At 56.1% G+C, this 19,470-nt stretch overlaps 2 protein-coding genes across 15 annotated transcripts; both read right to left on the bottom strand.

The window, feature by feature from the left end:
- Positions 1 to 110: 110 nt before the first annotated feature.
- Positions 111 to 7,569, bottom strand: ZNF446 (zinc finger protein 446). 10 transcript variants are annotated; one of them, XM_054673614.2, is made up of 7 exons: positions 5,136 to 7,569; positions 3,783 to 4,161; positions 3,520 to 3,706; positions 3,165 to 3,259; positions 1,614 to 1,698; positions 1,322 to 1,411; positions 111 to 1,048 (listed from the first exon to the last, which is right to left on the bottom strand). In XM_054673614.2, the coding sequence occupies exons 2-7, from the start codon at positions 4,119 to 4,121 to the stop codon at positions 615 to 617; spliced, it is 1,230 nt and encodes a 409-aa protein (XP_054529589.1). In that variant the 5' UTR covers positions 4,122 to 4,161; positions 5,136 to 7,569; the 3' UTR covers positions 111 to 614. The 10 variants fall into 10 exon arrangements, with proteins under 10 accessions (XP_054529589.1, XP_016792496.1, XP_009434882.1 ...); XM_016937007.4 differs by having other exon boundaries at positions 111 to 1,165; positions 1,322 to 1,495; positions 5,136 to 5,918; XM_009436607.5 differs by having other exon boundaries at positions 111 to 1,165; positions 5,136 to 5,918.
- Positions 7,554 to 14,556, bottom strand: ZNF324 (zinc finger protein 324). Of its 5 annotated transcripts, XR_010153988.1 has the most exons (5): positions 14,162 to 14,387; positions 12,040 to 12,166; positions 11,502 to 11,618; positions 8,850 to 10,611; positions 7,554 to 7,707 (listed from the first exon to the last, which is right to left on the bottom strand). XR_010153988.1 is itself a non-coding variant. In XM_016937006.4 (4 exons), the coding sequence occupies exons 1-4, from the start codon at positions 14,303 to 14,305 to the stop codon at positions 9,188 to 9,190; spliced, it is 1,812 nt and encodes a 603-aa protein (XP_016792495.3). In that variant the 5' UTR covers positions 14,306 to 14,556; the 3' UTR covers positions 7,761 to 9,187. The 5 variants fall into 5 exon arrangements, 4 of the variants coding, with proteins under 4 accessions (XP_016792495.3, XP_063658415.1, XP_063658414.1 ...); XM_016937006.4 differs by lacking the exon at positions 7,554 to 7,707 and having other exon boundaries at positions 7,761 to 10,611; positions 14,162 to 14,556; XM_063802345.1 differs by lacking the exons at positions 7,554 to 7,707; positions 14,162 to 14,387 and adding an exon at positions 13,689 to 14,117 and having other exon boundaries at positions 7,761 to 10,611.
- Positions 14,557 to 19,470: the final 4,914 nt, after the last annotated feature.

The following is a 19,470-nucleotide window of genomic DNA, read 5'->3' as shown; positions in this document are numbered from 1 at the left end:
GCCGTTCTGGGCTCAACTGCCCTGTGCTGCAGCTACTGGGCAGAGACAGCAAACTGCCTATTTCCCGACCAGCAGAAGCCAGAAATCAGGATTCTTATTCAGAAACTCCATATTATCAAAGTGGAATTTATGTTAAAATTCTAACACACACAGGGAGCAGGAGAAACGGAAGCCAACTGTGCTTTCCTGGGTCTTCTGCTGCTCTCCACACTGAGACCTCAGGCCCAGCCTCTGCACAGACGAGTGGGAAGGCACAGTTTTTGAACACCCACCTGAGGCAAGGAGGTCCCAGGAGAGGGAGTGTTGTCAGCCCAGGCCATGTCACAGGGAGGGAGGGAGCCTGGTGCTTGGCAGTCACCCCACAGGCACTGGTCAGCCATAGAAGGGAACCCAGACCTCCCTCTAGGAGGCAGGGGCAAGAAGAGAGGGAGCAGCTCCTTTTCCTTGCACCCAGGTCTTTTGGGGGAGACCAGACCAGGGGCAGGGAACTGGCTTGGGACCCCTTGTTCACTCTGGCATCCCCTGCTGCCTCCAGAGTCTTCTGCTGGTGCCCCAGAGGCTGTATCCAGGCCCCGAGAACACCGAGGCCCCGAGGGACTGTGCTGTCTGGCTGCTCATGGAGCCTCCGGCCGGTGGCCCTTGCGGTGGATGACCAGCTGCGACTTCCAGTCGAAGGCGCGGCCACAGTCACTGCAGAAGTGACGCCGCTGGCCTGTGTGACTCTTGCGGTGGATGACCAGCTGCGACTTCCAGCTGAAGCTGCACCCGCACTCCTCACACGGGTAGCTCCGGGGGCCTGTGAGTGAGCGTCGGGGGTGGTGCGGAAAGGCCAGCTCCCCTTGTGGTGGCTTCTCTGTGCTTTCCCCGGTGGCTAGCCCCGGGGACTGCACACCTGGCCCACTCGTGTGTGTCCGGTGGTGGATGACGAACACTGACTTCCAGTCGAAGCCGCGGCCACACTGCTCGCACATGTAGGGCTTCCTGGGGGTGGCAGCCGGCTCCAGTCTCGTCTCTGCAGGTGTGGGCTGAGTGGGCACTGGCGGTGTCCCTGGGCGCACAGTGGGGGCAGGAGTGGCAGCCCCAGACAAGCCCTCCCAGGCTGCTGGCCCTGGGCCCTGGGGCGGCTGGGCCTCTGGGCAGCCGGGTGGACCCTCACTCTCATTTCCTGGGGGCAGGGGCAAACCAGGTGAGTCCCGGCACTCAGCACCCCCTCCCTCAGGCTTGTGGCTGTGGCACAAGCTCCCGTCCCCCCATGAGTGGGTGGCTCAGGTCCCACCGATACAGGAGGGGTGATTCAGGCTGGATGGTGTGGGGCACTCACCCGAGCGCAGGCTTCTGCAGACGCCTGTCCCCGTGAGCAGCATCCCCAGCTCTGACTGGGCCTGTGCCTCTGGCTGGTGGGGCGGTAACCCTGCCCGGGTGGGGGGCACAGTTAGGCGTGGGGTTTGCTTGAAGGAGGGGTGGGGTCGGTTCTGGTAGGTGACAGGGTGTTCCTCTGGAAGGTGGGAGAGCTGGGTAGGGCTGGTAGCACAGAGGCCCTGCCCAGCTAGGCCTACTGCAGGGTGGGTGCAGGCCCCAGGGAGAGGGGCGGGGTGGGGCTGGCTGGTCCTCACCCAGGGAGACCACTGTGCCGTACTTCTCCAGCATCGCATCCCAGTACAGTTCCTTCTGTGACCGGTCCAGCAGCCCCCACTCCTCCTGCGGATGTGGCCCATCACTGTAGGCGCCTTTCCACCCCTTCCCTGCCCTGTCTGGTTCACATTCTTACCTATTACCCGGAAGAGTCAGCAGGTTACCTACGCCTCATCTGCCCCTCCTGCTGAGAATGATCTCAAGGTGTGTGTTTGTTAAGTGCAGGGGTTCTCCTTCAGATCACCTGACCAGTGCTGCTGCCAGCACTCATCCCCCTCTACTACACCATCCTGCTCAGAGGGCAGGTTTGGCAGCATCACAGGGACCTGAGTGACTTTATCGAGGAATGAACTCCCTGATTGGGGGTCAGCCCTCCTTGCTGCCTGAGTCCCATCATCTGGGGCTTTGCTGGGTTGGGAAAAATAATCCTGAGGGACAAGCTGTGGCAAGTCCAGGGGCAGGAAGGCGGCAGCTGTGAGGAGCCACAGCTAGAGATGGTGCTGGCTGGAGGTGAGGACACTGGAAAGTGCAGCCTACCCACCCTGCCTCACTTTCTGACTGTGCCATGGGGCTGTGGAGGGAGCCTGGAACGACTTCTTAGCCTCGAAACACATCTCGACGAGCAATGTTGCTGCTGAAGCTCCCCAGTGGAGTTGTTAGAAGCAGAGGAGCCGGGAGAGGAAAAGACCTCGCTACCCACACTTGGGAACCAAGCGATCCAGGTAGAAGAGGCCTCAAGCTGAGCTTCCAGGCCTAACAGGTGGCCTCTGAGGAAACCCCTAGGAGAGAAGGGACTTCGGGCATTTCCCAGGGAGAGTGTCTCCATCTGGTCTCAGGTGTGGGGGGAGTCCTGCCACAGCTGGTAATCTTCTCCCCTCCCCGGCTACACACAAAAGTTCAAATCCCCAGGTCTGGCTCAGGACCTCTGGGAGCAGCAAACCTCCCAGCTAACTTCTCTGGAGGTGAGGAAGCCAAGCCCACTAGTTCCAGCCACTCTAAACTGGGTTTCCATGGCTTGAGGCCCAAATCCTTTTTTTTTGTTTGTTTTTGACACACAATTTTGCTCTTGTTGACCAGGCTGGAGCGCAGTGGCACAATCTCGGCTCACTGCATCCTCTGCCTCCTGGGTTCAAGCAATTGTCCTGCCTCACCCTCCCTAGTAGCTGGGATTACAGGCGCCTGCCACCACTTCTGGCTAATTTTTGTATCTTTAGTAGATACAGGGTTTCACCACATTGGTCAGGCTGGTCTCGAGCTCCTGACCTCAGGTGATCCGCTCACCTCAGCCTCCCAAAGTGCTAGGATTACAGGTGTAAGCCACCATGTCCAGCCCCAAATCCTTTTCAATAATAGATCACCAGTCTGTCCCTCTGCCCCAGGTCCTGTGAAGGGGTACAGCTTTTACAGACTCCACTTCTGGGAAGCAAAGAGCCACTAGTCAAGGAGCCTGGAAAACCACCAGGCAGAGGGCAGCCATGGGGACAGTCCCTTCCCACACCTGGGGCCTGTACTTCCCACTTGAGGCTGCTCACCTGAATCCTGGGTGGGTGGAAGGATGTGGAGGCTGGTTCTTGGTGTCCATGGTGCCCCTCAGGGGACTGTGCTGCAAGTGGAGGGCTGGAGGGTGCTGAAAAGTGGGGCAGATGGAAGGGTGGTGTCAGGGGCTGCCCACATGAGCCATGGCAGATGAGGAGCTCCTCTGCTGTGTGACGTGGCACGTAGCCAGCCCTTGGCTCCTGCCTCCCAGGTCCCCATCCCAGACAGGGACATCCACATTCACTTCAGGAGTCCCAGCCTTGACACACCTCTCCTGGGACTCCCACCCTAGCCAGGAATGTCCACACTTCCTCCAGGAGTCCCTCATCTCTGGTGGGACCCCAACCTCACCCACTTCCTGTCCATCGACATTGGGCTCCTCCTTCACACTGCAGCTGAGCTGGACAGACCCCTCTATTGTGTCCTGGGGACCCTCCCCAGGGGACTCCACTGTCCCTGAGGGGTGGGGGCTCCCAAGTGGTTCCTCTGTCTTCTGGGCTGCAGGGAGCACCTCCTGCTTCAGGACATGGGCTGTGATCTGAGGAGAAGAGGTAGGTCACAATGGCTCTAGCCAGGGTCTATCCCTCCAAGAAGCTGATGCCAGCCACACTCACCCAGCCCAACAGTTGCCCAGGGTCATGCTGTAGTCCTTCGACTAGGGCAGCGGCCTCCTCAGGACTGCCTGGCCGCTGACCGCGCACCCAGGCCTGGATCTCGGGAGGCAGTGTGCCCAGGAACTGCTCCAGCACCAGCATCTCCAGCATCTGCTCCTTGGAGTGTGCCTCAGGCTGCAGCCACTGGCAACACAGCTCACGCAGCCGGGCCAGGGCTTCTCGGGGACCTGCCACCTCCCGGTAGCAGAACCCTCGGAAGCGGAGGCGGGCAGTCTCAGGCTCAAGGGTGGTCTCTGGGTCCATGAGGGGCAGGCATGGGGGACCCAGAGGGGATGGCATTCTTGCTCAAGGGGGTGGTCTTGGAATCGTCAGGATGGGCCTACAGAAAAGGAAGGGTCGGAATGTCAGCCAAGAGAATCTGGCCAGGGGAAGGCAGACACCAGGCTCAGCCCAGGGGGCTGAGACCAGGACCAAGTGTGCTCTGAGGCCAGAGGAGGGTCACGGGACCCAAACGATGATGGCGAATGAGAGCAGGAGGAAGCCTCAGGGACAAATGCTTGGACGCAAGGTGTCCAGGGAGCTTCCTGGAAATTGCAAACAGTTGGGTCCAACAGGGGACTGCTGGGAGATGACGCTAAAGAGGTGGAGAAGGACAGTCATCACAGAGTTCCAGCGCCAGGCTGAGGAGCCACAGTGTCCAGCCGAGGTGCGAGGAGAGTGGACCAGGGTGGGCGGGTTCCGAGGGTGGAGGAGGCAGCGGGTAGAAGGTGGGGCCAGGCTGTAATGTACGGGGACGAGTCGCCCTCCACAATCTCGGGGAGGTTGACTGGGTGGGGCCTCCTTTACGACTGGCTCTGGGGAGGGGCACCTGGACATCGTGCTCGCTGACCACAGCGAGCCGTGGGCGACTCACACTGCCGGGGCCCGTGCATGTAAAAACGAAAAGCAAAGGCCAAGAAAAGCGGGGCCAAAGCTCCACGTTGCGCGGAGTCGAGGGATGGCCACAGCATCCCGGCCCTGAGGGTCTGCAGTGAAAGACGCCCACCTGGACGGGCCTGAGAGACCAGGCCTGACACCCGGCCTATCCGAGGGATGCTCGAACTTCGGGATCTGTCCCCAAAAGGGGAAGGCAAGAGGGAGGCGTTCCAAGAGGACTTGCCGGGCCCGGCCCCCCGGAACGGCGTTGAGGGTAGGAAAGGCCTGAGCGAAGGCTGAGGTGACGCGCGCGGCCTGTCGGGAAGTGGGCGGGCCCTCCAGGGCGCCGACAGCCGGAGCCGTTCAGGCCCCAGAGGGCGGCCCCAAGCCCTCCCACGGGGTGGAAAGGCTGCGCCCACTCTGGCAGCCTGCGCTCACCTCAACCCGGAGCGGTTGCTTGGAGGCCGCTTCCCGGATGTGGCGCCGCACAACGCGGGGCGCCTCAGCCGGGTGTTGCCCCGGCGACGCCGCGCTGACCAATCTCTCGCCTGCACCGAAGGCACCGCCCACGCCCTTTGAACTACATTTCCCATGAGCATCAGCAAGACAGGCGCGACCGTGACCCGCTGACCCGCATTTGCAGCAGCCTCTGACGCCTGAGAGGCGCTCTGTTCCTCTGGGAGGTACGGCAGAGTCCCAGAGTTATATGGTCTCCCTCCGCTCTGAGAGCAGCTCTTCCCAGGTTATAAACTTGCGCGTCTGTACAGTGGGCCGGTTCCTATTGGCAGGTGAGGGGAGGGGGTTTTGCCCAATCAGAGGTGGCGCTTGCTTGGCCCCGCCGCCCCCACGCCATTCCCCGGGCCAGCCCCCAGATAATGCCAGGGCATATCCGCCCGCCTCCAGCTGTTCCCGTGGCAACGTTCAGGAGCGTTGCCTCGACTTCCGAAGAGGCTGGAAGTGGCGGCCCAGTGGTTTCCTAGGTCGAGTAGTTCGCTGGGACTCGCTTCCAAGTGGTCCTGGGAGAGGCGGTGGTGTAGAAGGCCACCCTGAGCCTGGGCTTTCTCCCGCCAGGAGGGTGCGAGGGCCGCCTTTAACCTCTGTTAAGCGCCCTAAGGATGTACCGACGGTTGTGACCGCAGTCTCTGACGTCTTCAGATGTCAGTCCTACAAAGTCGGGGGTGGAGGTTTCCCTCCAGGCTGATGGGACGTGCTCAACCGTTTATTTACCTTTGAATTTGGGGAGTAGAACTAGCCAGGGTGACACTAGTTTCTCCCAATAAGCACTGTTACAGTTTTCTAAATCTGTGGGGTCAGTTTTGCTTCCACACTTAAAGTGGCCGAGCCATTAGTCAGTCCTAAATTACACCGACTGTTTTGGTTTCTTTGGATACCTGGGAATCCCTGCTGCCTGCTCTGGATGAAGAGCAGTGGTCTTAATCACCGATTGGAAGCACCGAGCATGTGCGTGGATGAGACTTGTCAACTCGGAGCTTTCCAGAGGCCTCCTCAGGTTGTTTTTGGGGATGAGGTGCTTAGGCCTTTTCTCTGGGACTATGCAGAGTCCCAGAGAAAAAAAAAAACAAAAAACAAAAAAACTTTCACCCTCCACCATGTGGGGAGAGCATTGGGGCGTTAAGGGCTTCTTCAGTAGTTGTTCCCCAGGCAGCTTTGTTATAGGTCTCCTGTCTCTGGGCTGCTGGTTCTCAGCCTTCTGCGGTTCTGGAGTCAGCCTGGTGGGAACTCTCTCCTCTTCGCCAAGTCGCCACGTAGTATTTTGCCTTCCCTAACTTAGTGATAGCTCTCACCCACTTCTAGCTTAGGAATGCCATTGCTCCTGACTCCTCTGTCACCATCCTCATACTTGTGGGTTTATGTGTTTTAAATACTCCCCTCTGTGGTTTCAGTGGATTTCTGAGCCCAGTGAGATGCATGTGTTCAGTCTGACCTTTTGACATAGAAGCCCAGGGATACTTTTACAGTCACTACCTATTCAAAATTAAGAGCAGAGGGGGAGGTTGGAGGGAGGTCAGCTGAGGGGCCAAGACCTGCGTGGAGGTGGGAGCCTAGGTTGGGGGCCACTGATCAGTCATGGGTTTGGGGAGGGGAAGATTGGAGGAGGGTGGACAAACTGAGGGACAACAGGGGCACAAGCAGACGTGGAAAGGAACTTGATGGAGGGAGGCGGCTGGTGGGAAGACACGGTAGGGTACTGAGCCCAGCCTAAGGGGTCAGGCGGGCTCAGGGCAGAAACTTCGCTCAAGAAGCGTCTGTCAGAGGCATACAAATGATTTCACGTGACTCTCTGGGTATCTACTTGTTTGACAGATGCTTTTGCTCCTGACTCCCATGGGCTCCCCAGAAAAGTGCTCTTTCAGGCAGGGAAGGGTTATTGTCTGCATTTCACAGCTCTGCAGACTTACTGGGGGACAATGGTTCAGGGACCTACTGGGATTCTGGTGGCCCAAGTCTTGCAGGCTCCAGGGGAGCTAGGTTCTGTGTGTCTCCACTCCCTGCAGGAACCTGTAAGGTTTCATAGGTGGAAGAGTCTGGCCCCAACATCAAGTGTGTGGGGCCTGGGTCTGGGCTCTTTGTGTATAGGGCAGGATAGCTGCAGGATTTTGGAAGCCATGGGATGGAGCGCCCACTGGTTGGAGTCAACCTTGCAGGGTCATCACACATGGCCACACCCTCTATCTCAGCAGCAGAAGGAACACAGCCCTGCCTTGGTTTCTCCACCTACCATCCTCCTTTTGCCAGGATCCACCAGGACTCATCTAGCAGGGTTGCTGCTCCAGACAGCCCCACTCTATCCCATTTCATCCAGCTCCTGGCTACCCCAACCCACCTCTGACCCTGAAAAGGATACAGGTATCCCACTCCCTCCCTGGGCTGCAGACAGGCTGTATCTCTACTCTGTGGCCTCTTGAGGGTACCCAGGTTGAAGCCAAGTCCAGGAACTTCTGTGATGATGACAAACGCTGATGGCATGTCAGGGTATGTTCAATACCATCTGCATTGTATGAGGGTGAAATAGGTGTCAGGTTGTTACCGTTCACACAAATGTTTAAAAAGAAACCTTTATCAGAGAAGCTCTTGAACTGCTATTAAGACTGAACCATGCTCTGGAGTAGGGACAAGAGGCTGTGCTCTGGAGGTCCAAACTGCTGTACAGGAAACTGCAACACCTACTCTGAGTTGCAGATGGTAGTCTTTTTTTTTTTTTTTTTTTTCCATTAAGGAGAACATGAATTTCCTTGTAGGTGAGGCTCCAGGTAGGGACAGGGCCTGGTCTGCTGAAGGCCACAGGAAGCAAATGGCCCCCAGTCCACCTTTCTGTCCCTGCCATGAAGGGCCATTACACTGGGGTGGGGAGGTCCTCAGGAGGGTGTCACACATAGCCTTAGGCAATAGCAAGTCTTTCCTATTCAGCTCTGTCCAGCCTCCAATTGAGGAGGGATAATGGGGGTGAGACAGGGTTGGGGGTGAAGTGGCCACCAAACCCGGCAAAAATGAGCAGCTCCATCTTGTCTGAAGTTAACATCATCCCCTCAGGTATAAAGGCTCCTCCTCACATCGACTTTGGTAAACCAGTCAGTGACAGGCCTTGGCCAAGCTGAGACTTGGGCAAAAACCTGAACGAGTGCCACTGGAAAGCCATCATCCTAGCTCTGTCCTTCCAATGCTGAGAGTCACATGTTCCCCCATGGGCATCCCTCTCCTGAGTCGGCTATGTGTGTGAAGCCAGGCCAGGCCGTGTGCCTCAGTTTCCTCATCTTCCAAGTCGGGATACCAGCCACAGAGCCATCTCACAGGGCTTCAGGGGAAATTTCCCAGTACTCAGGACAGGAGCTGGCAGTGAGCATGTGTTGGCTCTCATTAGGACCCCACCTGTCAGCGTCTACAAACATGATGTTCAGTGGACCCAAACCTTTTCTTTTTCCCAGAGGTGGCGGCTGACAGAGCCCAGACCCTGATCCCCAGTCCCTTGTGGTCTCTTGTCTGCTAGGCTGGCCCCTAGGAAGTCTTGGATGAACAGAGGCAGTGGGTTGAGGGGAGAATACCCTCAGCGGACATCTCTCCAGCAGCCAGTTTGTGTACAGCTGTCATAAGTTTCTCTGGGCCACCCCCAACCCATGCCTGCATCCCTCTCACCTTAGCATCCACTGTCACATCACATGAAGCCGCACCACAGTGCAGTGCTGTGACTGTCGGCCTCCTACTGGCTCTGAATAGTCTCGGCCCCACTAGAGTTCAGCCACCACGTCTTCCCCCTGATGTTGCTGCAGTGCTACCTCTTTGGGGATGGAGGTGTGATCTGTGGGTGAACTGGCAAATCCTGTCCCCACGTGCAAATGAAATCACAGCCAAAGGGCCTCCCTTGTCCCTGACTAGCAAGCACGGGACTTTTTCTCTGCTGTGGATCTGCAGAGGACATATGCCCTTTAGCTGTGGAAGGGATTCACAGAAGGCCAGGGCTGCAACCTGTGACCTCAGACCTCCGCTGGCTGCGAGACGGCGGCTGGGCCCGAGGTGGGAGTGGGCTCGGTTTCCTTCGCTGGCGCACCTTCTGATGATGCCCCGGCAACAGACCTGGCCTGGGGGTGCAGGCTCGCCCTGGATCGCCGGACGGTCTTCTCGCCGGTATGGATCCTCTGGTGGTGGAAGAGGGCAGGGCGCTCACGGAAGGCGCGGCCACACTGCGTGCACACGAAGGGCTTCTCGCCCGTGTGAATGCGCCGGTGGCTGAGCAGCACAGCGCCCTTGGCGAAGGCCTTGCCACAGTCCACGCAGCGGAAGGGCCGCTCGCCCGTGTGCAGGAGCTGGTGCTGGGTGAGGTTGGAGCTGTGGCTAAAGGCGCGGCCACACTGTGGGCAGGCGAAGGGCTTCTCGCCTGTGTGCACGCGCTGGTGCTTAAAGAGCGAGGAGCCCTGGCTGAAGGCGGCACCGCAGAGCGCGCACACGAAGGGCTTCTCGCCTGTGTGCGTACGCTCGTGCTGGATCAGGTGCGAGTTGCGGCAGAAGCGGCGGCCACACTGTGCGCAGGCATAAGGACGCCCACCCGCGTGGATCTTGCGGTGCTGGCTGAGGTTGGAGCCGTGGCTGAAGGCCTTGCCGCACTCGGAGCAGCGGAAAGACTTCTCGGCCGTGTGGATGCGCTGGTGCCGCACCAGCGAGGAGCTATGCCGGAAGGCCTTGCCGCACACGGGGCACGCGTAGGGCGTCTCGCCGCTGTGGATGCGCTGGTGCTGCGTCAAGTGCGACGTCTGGCTGAAGGCCTTGCCGCACTGGGCGCACTCGTAGGGCCGCTCCCCGGTGTGGGTGCGTAGGTGCTTGAGGAGGTCGGAGCTCTTCACGAACACTTTGCTGCACGCCCTGCATTCGAAGGACTTCTCCCCAGCGGAGAGAGCCTCGCCCAGCTCGTCCCAGGTCGAGGGCTCCTGGCCACCGAGGAGTCTATGAGGCTCCTGCCAAACTGCACCCATTCGGTGATGTCCCCGACCGCTGGCAGCCTCCAGGTCCTGGGCGCTCCCAAAGGTTCTCCCAGGGACCTCCTGTGCACATGGTTTCTGCCGCTCAGGCGTCCTGGGCTGTCTCCCAAGCAACGCATGCTCTGTGAGTGTCTTTTCCCTAAGCCGGACGCCCTCGGGAGGCCTAAGCGGGGAGGTCAGTCGCAGGCTGACGCTGGCTTGCCCACTGCCTGAGCCTAGCAGGAGCCTCTCCCAGTAGATCACCGACACCCCCGTGGGTTTTCTCTCCCGAGATGGGGAGGCACCCGGTTGTCTCTGCAGGCTTTTTACACTGTGGCAGGCACTGGCAACGGGGAAGACGCTAGTAGTCATCCCAGGTGGGGTATCTGGGAAAGCTCGTGGCCATTCTCCAGAAACATCTCTATCCTCTGTCGAACTCCAGGAACCTAAAGGCAGAGAAACAGTGGTTGCCTGGGGCATCCTGGTTAGGAGAGGACCAGGGCAGGCTGAGTGGACAGGCAAGAAGGAACCCCGGAGCTGGCGCACAAGCTCAGGGGAAAAGTAGAGGTGAGGCTGGCCCTGCCGGAGGGGCTGGGGTTTGGAGGAACAATCTGCCCTGATAGGTATGGCACTGACTACACTGGGGACTCCCATGATCAAGGTGGCAGCCCCCAGTCACCCAGGATGTGAAGCTGAGGAAAACTAGCGGCTGCTGTATGCCGCATACATTTCCACACTGGCTATTCCACCCACACTCTTTCCATTGCTTACCCCCTTCCCCCCGCCCCTGTCCCCCTTCTCAGGCACCTACTCCCCAACCTGCTCCTGCAATGACCTCCATCCAGTGCTCTAAACTATACTCCTGAATCCTGCTTACCGACTGCCTCTCCCACCACACCATGAGCCCCAGAAAAGCAGGACCAGGGTCGTCCTGATTGAGGCTGTGTCTACACTGCCTGGGCTGGGCCTGACCACTGTGAGCACTCAGGAAACGTTTGCTGAACACAAAGATGAATGATGGGTGAAAAAAATGACCCATCAATTATGGCAGTGACTAGCCATGGAGGGTTTGAGGCCAGCCCAGCTGATAGCAGGACTCTGAGATGGTCTCACCATAGCCTGAGTGCCCTTCTGTGTCAACCCAGCTCCTGTGCCCTTGGAGCTCCACCTTCAAGGGCAGCTAAGGCTGCAGCCTCCAGGAGGGGCTGATGATGGAAGGGAAGGGAATCAGGTGGGAGGGAGGTGAGGAGGGTGCTTCTGGGGAGTCTGGGAACCAGGGACAGAGGCATGACCACAGGTTGGTCCTGAATTCACCCCAACCTGAGCTCCCTCTCACCAGGGTTGCGCCTCCTGTAGGTGGTCCTGGACAGGGTTGTGTCCGTTCCACTGGGAACCCAGGGCTCCTCGCCACGCTCCAGTTGGATGACCACACGAGGTCGAGAGGTGGAGAGTCCTGTGAGGAGGAGGTGCAGGTTAGAGTCCAGCCCCAGCTCAAGATAACCCACCTCCAAACAGAGGGCAGGAGTCAGGGCTTCATGGAAACAGAAAATGTCATCTGTGCAACTGCAGAATCTAAAGATGGCACAGGGCAAGGGGCTCACAGGAATAGCTCATTCATCCCCAGGGCAGCAACTGTGCCCAGGGCACCAAAGGAAGGGGGCTGAGCCAAGGCTCGGAGAGGCCACAGCCGGACAGCGCCACAGGGAGTGGTTGAGCCAACCAGACTGCATGTCTATAGGACCAGACCCCTATTCCACATGGCCCCTGGCTGCAAGGTATGGGCCTGCTCGTCAGCCACCAGGGAGGTGAGGGGGCAGCCCTGGCCAGTCAGCTTGTTATCAGTTGCCCATTTCATGGCGTATCTAGGACCTTACCCAGCGAGGCCACAAGTGCGAAGTTGTCTAGCATCACGCGGCGGTACAGGGCCCTCTGGGCTGTGTCCAGGAGCCCCCACTCCTCCTGGGAGAAGTACACAGCCACATCCTCAAAGGCCATCTGGTCCTAAAAGAGCAGGGAGGAAGAGACAGCCATGGTCTAAGGCTGGGTTATCCAATCTTTTGGCTTCCCTGGGCCACATTGGAAGAAGAATTGTCTTGGGCAACACATAAAATACATTAACACTAGTAACAGCTGATGAGCTAAAAAAAATAAAAATTGCATAAACATCTCATGTTTTAAGAAAGTTTACGAACTTGTTTTGGGCTGCATTCAAAGCCATCCTGGGCAGTGGGTTGGACAAGCTTGGTTTAAGGTATGGCTGTGAGCCAGGACCAAGCTCCCCATCCCAACAGCCACCTCCCATGATGTCCCTCAGACACTCACCCTCCTTCCCTGGATTCTGCCCCCACCATCTTCAGATGGCACTTCCCTCACATGTCTGGGACCCCTCCCCTCTGCCCTCCCTGACCAGACCCCAGATGCCTTCTTGGCCTCCCCACTGGCAACGCCATACACAAGCAGGCTAGAACAAGTCCTGGCTGGGCCCTCAGCTGCCACACCAAGAGCAGCCCCAGGTGTCCACTCGTGACTCAGCATGACCACTCATGACCCTCCCCAGATGCACCCTTCCTGCTCTTGTAGCAAGAAACTATGAGTCCCAGCTGGGGCTTCCCAGGCATACCCATCACCGGGACCCTCCCCTGCTGAGCCTGCTTGCCTGACATTTCCAGGCTGCTCATCCAGCCTGAGGGACTGGATGATTCTCACCAGTCGCCACAGGGGAGCAGCCTCAACAACCTGTGAACAGAGAGGAACTCAATCCCTTCCTCCTTCCACCCGGTGTCCCCTCTCTTTCTTCCCCTCTCTGTTGCCACCCTCCCCTCCTCAGTTAGGTGCTAGGCTCTTCCCAATAGCCCCAGGCATCCCAGCTGGTCTTCTTTACCCTCAAGCCATAACTGCCCACACCTGGCTGAGTCCCTGCCCATTCCTCAGTCCAATTCATAGGCCCTGTCCACAGCCCAGGACACCAACAACGTCAGGTCCAGTGACATGACCAACCTGGGACATCCCAGACTCTTGAGCTTTCCCCTGAAGGAAACCTGCTTTCCTTTCACCTTTCTATCTACAGCAGCTCTCTTCTTCCAGGCGCTCAGGCTGAACAACATGGGGTACTTAGTTCTTCAAACAGCCCACACCTGATGCATCCGCAGATCCACCAGAATTCACCTGGTCGCCCACCTCCACTGCTGCCCAGACTGTGGCAGTCGGTTCTTCCCTTCATGCCGACACCCCTGCATGTCTGTTCTCCACGCAACAAACGGTGGAACCGTTTTAAAGTCCCCAGAGGATGTCCTGATTCTGTTCAAAACTTCTATGTCTCCCGACGCCCTCGAGATAAAGCCCACCCCCTCGCCTGCTACTGCAGCCGCACGCATCCCCTCTCCTCCAGCTCCACATCGAGAGCGCTCAGTCCCAGAAGCACCTGGGCTTCGGCTCCCCTCCCAGGTTTTGCACACACAGGACTCTCCCCTCGGAGCCTCCTTCAGGACCTCAGCCCCCTGGCTGCCCGAACTCGGGAGCTCACCAGTGCCCTGGACACAGGAGTTTGCACTGACCCCCGCAACGCCCCCAGGCCAGGGAGAGGAAAGACGACTAGGCGAGGTCTAGGAAGCGGCCTCCCTCCGTGAGGGCGCGGTCTGTGTGAGCAGGGACTCCCCCGCTTCCCCGGCGCGGGCTTGTCAGCGCCACCGCCGCCAGCCGAACCCGCAGCTGGGAGGGAAGAAAGGCGTGGACCACCCAGCCTTTCCCCGCCCGCAGCGTCCCGGGGCCGCCCCGCGCCTCAGTCTCCCCGGCCATCATGGACGTGGAACGCCCAGCGCGCAGCCTCCTGGGCTGCCGCACGGTGGGAGAGCGCATGGCTCCCGCCGCGGCCCGACAGTCCCCTGGACGCCCACGACGCACTCTGAGAAACAGAGGCTTGGGGGCGCGGCCAGCGGCCGGCGCCCTCGATCACGACGCGTGCGCAGGGCGGGCCCGACGCGGGCCCTCAGCCAGTACCTTCCTCGCCGCCAGCCTCGAGCACCAGGAACCTCCTGGAAACCGGACCCGACCCGCGGGCCCCAGCCCAGACCACCGGTGTGGCCTGACGCGGGCGGCGAAGTGACAGTCCCACCGCCGGAAGTCCAGCCCTTCGGTTCTCATTGGCCCAGTGCGCGCCGCGGACGCTTGCGTACAGCCTTCCGGGTCATGTGGTTCCCGCCTGTTTCCCTGCGTGGAGGCGGGGCCACTACCGGTCTCCTTGGCAACGTCCAAGCCCCTGCCGCGCGGGGCGCTGGGAAATGGAGTCGCGCGGAGGCCTCGGGTTTTCAAGCGCTTGGTGGCGCTGGTGGATTCGCCCGGTGTGTAGTCCTGCCTTCGGCATTCCAGGTGTCCTCCCAAGCAGTCCCGGAGACTAAACCCTGCAGGTGCGAAAGCAGAAACTGCCGAGGTTCCAAGAGGCAACACCAGCAGGGAGCACGGAGGAGAAAATGCACCGGGTAGGGCAGGTGGAGGTGGAGGAGCCGATGCCTGGAGCTCCGGGTTCCCTTCCCAGCTCTGCCTCTCACTGACTGTGCGTCCTGGGCGCCGGTTTGACCTCTCTGTGTCAATGTCCCGTAAAGGTTTAAGGTCCGTTTTCAACCTTTACACCAAGAATTCTCAGCCCGTAAGCCTACATTTGTCTTAAGTATGGGACTGTTCCTCGACGCTTGCCCAAAGCATCTGTTTTCCTTGTAATTTGGATGGGCAGAAGTTAATTCCCCAGATTTGCTTGTCCTTAGACCATCTAGATCTTGTCTTGCCCCACACATCACAATATTCATTCTTTTTTCCTTTTTTCTTGGGACTCATTTAAGTTTTTGTTTGTTTGTTTGTTTTTAACAGGGTCTTTGTTCTGTTGCCCGTGCTGGAGTGCAGTGGCACAATCTCGGCTCACTGCAACCTCTGCCTTCAGGTTCAAGTGATCCTCCCGCCTCAGCCTCCGTAGTAGCTGGGACCACAGGTGCGCGCCACCATGCCTGGCTAATTTTTGTATTTTTTAGTAGAGATGGAGTTTCACCATGTTGGCCAGGCTGGTCTTGAACTCCTGACCTCAGGTGATCCGCCCGCCTCGTTCTCCCAAAGTGCTGGGATTACAGGCCAATTTAAGTGTCTTTGACACATAAAAACGAAAGGCAGAGCAGTCTCAATGTAGACTGTCTTGTTTGGCAGATAATAAAAGGTTGTCTTGTTTTTGGAACCCGTAGACAGTTCTCAGCTGTCCAGTTCCTTAACTCTTTTTGCCTCCCTCCCTCTATACCTACCTCCATCTATAACTATCTCTCTGTCAACTGTCAGCTATAACTGTCCACCTAATTGATTCTACTTGTAAATCCTTGTGGAGCAAGGGAGCTCATCATGTTTGGAATGTTTTAATATAAATTTTGCTACTTTGAAAGAATTTAAGAACATTTCAGGACTGGGCGCAGTGGCTCACACCTGGAATCTGAGCACTTTGGGTGGCCAAGGTGAGCGATCACTGGAGCCTAGGAGTTTGAGACCAGCCTGAGCAACAAAATGTGACCCCCATCTTTATAAAAAAAATATAAAAATTAGCTGAGCATGGTCTTGCATGCCTGTAATACCAGCTACATGGGAGGCTGAGGTGGGAGGATTGAGTTCAGGAGTTGGAGTGTGCAGTGAGCTATGATGGAGCCCCTGCACTCCAGCCTGGGTAAGAGAGAGACCCTGTCTCAGGAAAAAACAAACAAAAACCCTGAGGGGAAAAAAAAAAAACCCAACACTTAGAAGTATTAAAGTTCAAAAACCCTGAAGAAAAAAAAAAAACCCAACACTTAGAACTATTCAAGTTGTGGCCGGGCGCTGTGGCTCACGCCTGTAATCCCAGCACTTTGGGAGGCCGAGGTGGGCGGATCTTGAGGTCAGGAGATCGAGACCATCCTGGCTAACACGGTGAAACCCAGTCTCTGCTAAAAAATACAAAAATAAAAGTAGCCGGGTGTGGTGGCGGGCGCCTGTAGTCCCGGCTACTCAGGAGGCTAAGGCAGGAGAATGGCATGAACCCGGGAGGTGGAGCTTGCAGTGAGCTGAGATCACACTACTGCATTCCAGCCTGGGTGACAGAGCAAGACTCTGTCTCAAAAGAAAAAAAAAAAGAAAGTAGTATTAAAGGTGTGATTTGATCAAATGCTTAGAGGCATTATTACCATTTTAAGCTATGTATGAATATTTGGAGGCATTTTAACTCTTCAAACGTTTCATTTTTTAATTTTTAATTTAATTATTTATTTGAGACAGCATCTCGCTCTGTCACCCAGGCTGGAGCGCAGTGAAACAATCTTGGCTCACTGCAATCTCTACCTCCTGGGTTCAAGAGATTCTCGTGCCTCAGCCTCCCGAATAGTTGGAATTACAGGTGCATGCCACCACACCCACCTAATTTTTGTATTTTTAGTAGAGACAAGGTTTTGCCATGTTGGGCTGGTCTCGAACTCCTGACCTCAAGTGATCCGCCTGCCTTGGCCTCCGAAACTGCTGGGATTATAAGTGTCAGCCACTGCACCTGGCCTGAGTGATATTTTCTTTTTTAGTGTGTGTGTGTGTGTGTTTTTTTTTTTTTTTTGAGATGGAGTCTTGCTCTGTGGCCCAGACTGGAGTGCAATGGCGTGATCTCTGCTCACTGCAATCTCTGCCTCCCAGGTTCAAGTGATTCTCCTGCCTCAGCCTCCTGAGTAGCTGGGATTACAGGTGCCTGCAACCACAACCGACTAATTTTTTTATTTTTACTAGAGACGGGGTTTCACCATGTTGACCAGCCTGGTCTTGAACTCCTGACCTCAGGTGATCCACCTGCCTTGGCCTCCCAAAGTGCTGGGATTACAGGCATGAGCCACCGCGCCCGACCGCCTGAGTGATATTTTCTAACAAATTTTCTACTTCTCATCCTGGTTTGAGCTATAAGATGACTGGTATATGGTATGCGATCAGTCATAATTATGATTATTGAGTTTTCGGCCACAAAAACTAAAATGACCAATTTTTTTTTTTTGACAATCACATCTTTAACCATGCCATTTTAAGTTTTGTCCTCTTCCTTCTTGGGGAATGGGACTGCCTCAGTTGGAGATCTGGAATGATCGAAGATGTCTACTCAAGCAGGATTGCTTTTTTTTTTTTTTTTTTTTTGAGACGGAGTCTCGCTCTGTTGCCCAGGCTGGAGTGCAGTGGCAGGATCTCGGCTCACTGCAAGCTCCGCCTCCCGGGTTCAAGCCATTCTCCTGCCTCAGCCTCCCGAGTAGCTGGGACTACAGGCTCCCGCCACGACGCTCAGCTAATTTTTTGTATTTTTAGTAGAGACTGGGTTTCACCGTGTTAGCCAGGATGGTTTCGATCTCCTGACCTCGTGATCCACCCGCCTCGGCCTCCCAAAGTGCTGGGATTACAAGCATGAGCCACTGCGCTCGGCCATGGGCTGCATTTTTTAAAAATGAAAAATGTGAATCTGCAAGTCAATGCCTTTGAATTTAGCTTGCACAAGGATTGGTTAAGAATATCTGATATGCCTCCCTCAACTTCTTTATTTTGAGACAGGGTCTGGCTCTTTTGCCCAGGCTGGAGTACAGTGGCACAACCCACCTCACTGCAACCTCTGCCTCCTGGGCCCAAGCCATCCTCCCACCTCAGCCTCCCAAGTAGCTGGGACTATAGGTGCATGCCAGCTAATTTTTGCTTTTTTTGTTCTTGTTGTTGAGATGGGGTTTCATCATGTTGCCCAGGCTGGAGTTCTCTTCAACATGGTTGTAGGGAGTCCTTTATTAGATGGCATTTCTCATAAACAAAATCTCCAGGTTGGAGCCCTTGATCTTTGATATTTTTGTCTCCCAGGAGCTCACATTAAGGAGAGCTGGTTTGTAGCTTCCTTCATTCAGGACTATTGGAAAAGCCTTAGGCCACGGAAGGTTAAAAGTTTCTGTAAGCTTTGTAAATTGATTTTCTATTACCTTATTTGTACATTCCAGCAGTCTGGAAGACTGAGAGTAGTATGCAAAATGGACATTCTAAATAACCAGCCATATGTTAAAGTAGATTGAATTGTTTCATCAGTGAAATAGATTCCTTGGTTGCTGTGAAGCTTCAAAGCAACTCCCCAAGAAGGAAGAGGACAACACTTTTTTTTTTTTTTTTTTTGAGATGGAGTTTTGCTCTTATTGCCCAGGCTGGAGTGCAATGGCTCGATCTCGGCTCACTGCAACCTCCGCCTCCTGGGTTTAAGCGATTCTTCTGCCTCAGCCTCCTGAGTAGCTGAGATTACAGACATGGGCCACCACACCCAGCAAATTTTGTATTTTTATTAGAGACGGGGTTTCTCCATGTTGGTCAGGCTGGTCTCGGACTCCCGACCTCAAATGATCTGCCTGCTTTGGCCTCTCAAAGTGCTGAGATTACAGGCATAAGCCACCGCGCCCAGCTGAGGACAAAACTTAAAATGTCCATGGTTAAAGATGCAATTGTCAAAAAATTTTTGGTCAATTTTTTGTGGCCTAAAACTCAACATAGGGCAGGTGCGGTGGCTCACGCCTGTAATCCCAGCACTTTGGGAGGCCGAGGCAGGTGGATCACAAGGTCAGGAGTTTGAGACCAGCCTGACCAACATAGAGAAACCCCATCTATGTAAAAAACTAGCACAGTTGAAAGGCAGAACATCTAAAGCTTTAAAAATCAAGGATTCCAGGCCAGGCGCGGTGGCTCACGCCTGTAATCCCAGCACTTTGGGAGGCCGAGGCGGGCGGATCACGAGGTCAGGAGATCGAGACCATCCTGGCTAACATGGTGAAACCCCGTCTCTACTAAAAATACAAAAAAATTAGCCAGGGGTGGTGGCGGGTGCCTGTAGTCCCAGCTACTCGGGAGGCTGAGGCAGGAGAATGGCGTGAACCCGGGAGGTGGACCTTGCAGTGAGCTGAGATCACGCCACTGCACTCCAGCCTGGGCAACAGAGCGAGACTCCATCTCAAAAAATAAAAATAAATAAATAAAATCAAGGATTCCACTTTAAAATGGAATCTTGAGGCCCCCACAAGATGGAAATACCACAGGACAGGGCTGTGTTTCCACAGTGCACCTCACTGCATGGACATTCCCTGATGCTGGTGGGAGACCCAGCACCAATTAGCCCACTCTGTGATCTGTGATCGGCCCATCTCCCAAAGGATTCTTACCCCTTGGTGATGAGTGTTTCTATAAGTCTCCAAGTGTTCAAACCATGCTTTTCTTATTTAAACATGCAAAGGAATTAGTACACCCTGCAGTAATAACCACTCACTGAAAAC

The sequence above is a fragment of the Pan troglodytes genome, chromosome 20 (genome assembly GCF_028858775.2).
Source record: "Pan troglodytes isolate AG18354 chromosome 20, NHGRI_mPanTro3-v2.0_pri, whole genome shotgun sequence".
Lineage (NCBI taxonomy): Eukaryota > Metazoa > Chordata > Mammalia > Primates > Hominidae > Pan > Pan troglodytes.
The sequence above is the reverse complement of the archived record's forward strand: the minus strand, read 5'-3'. Positions and strand labels throughout refer to the sequence as shown.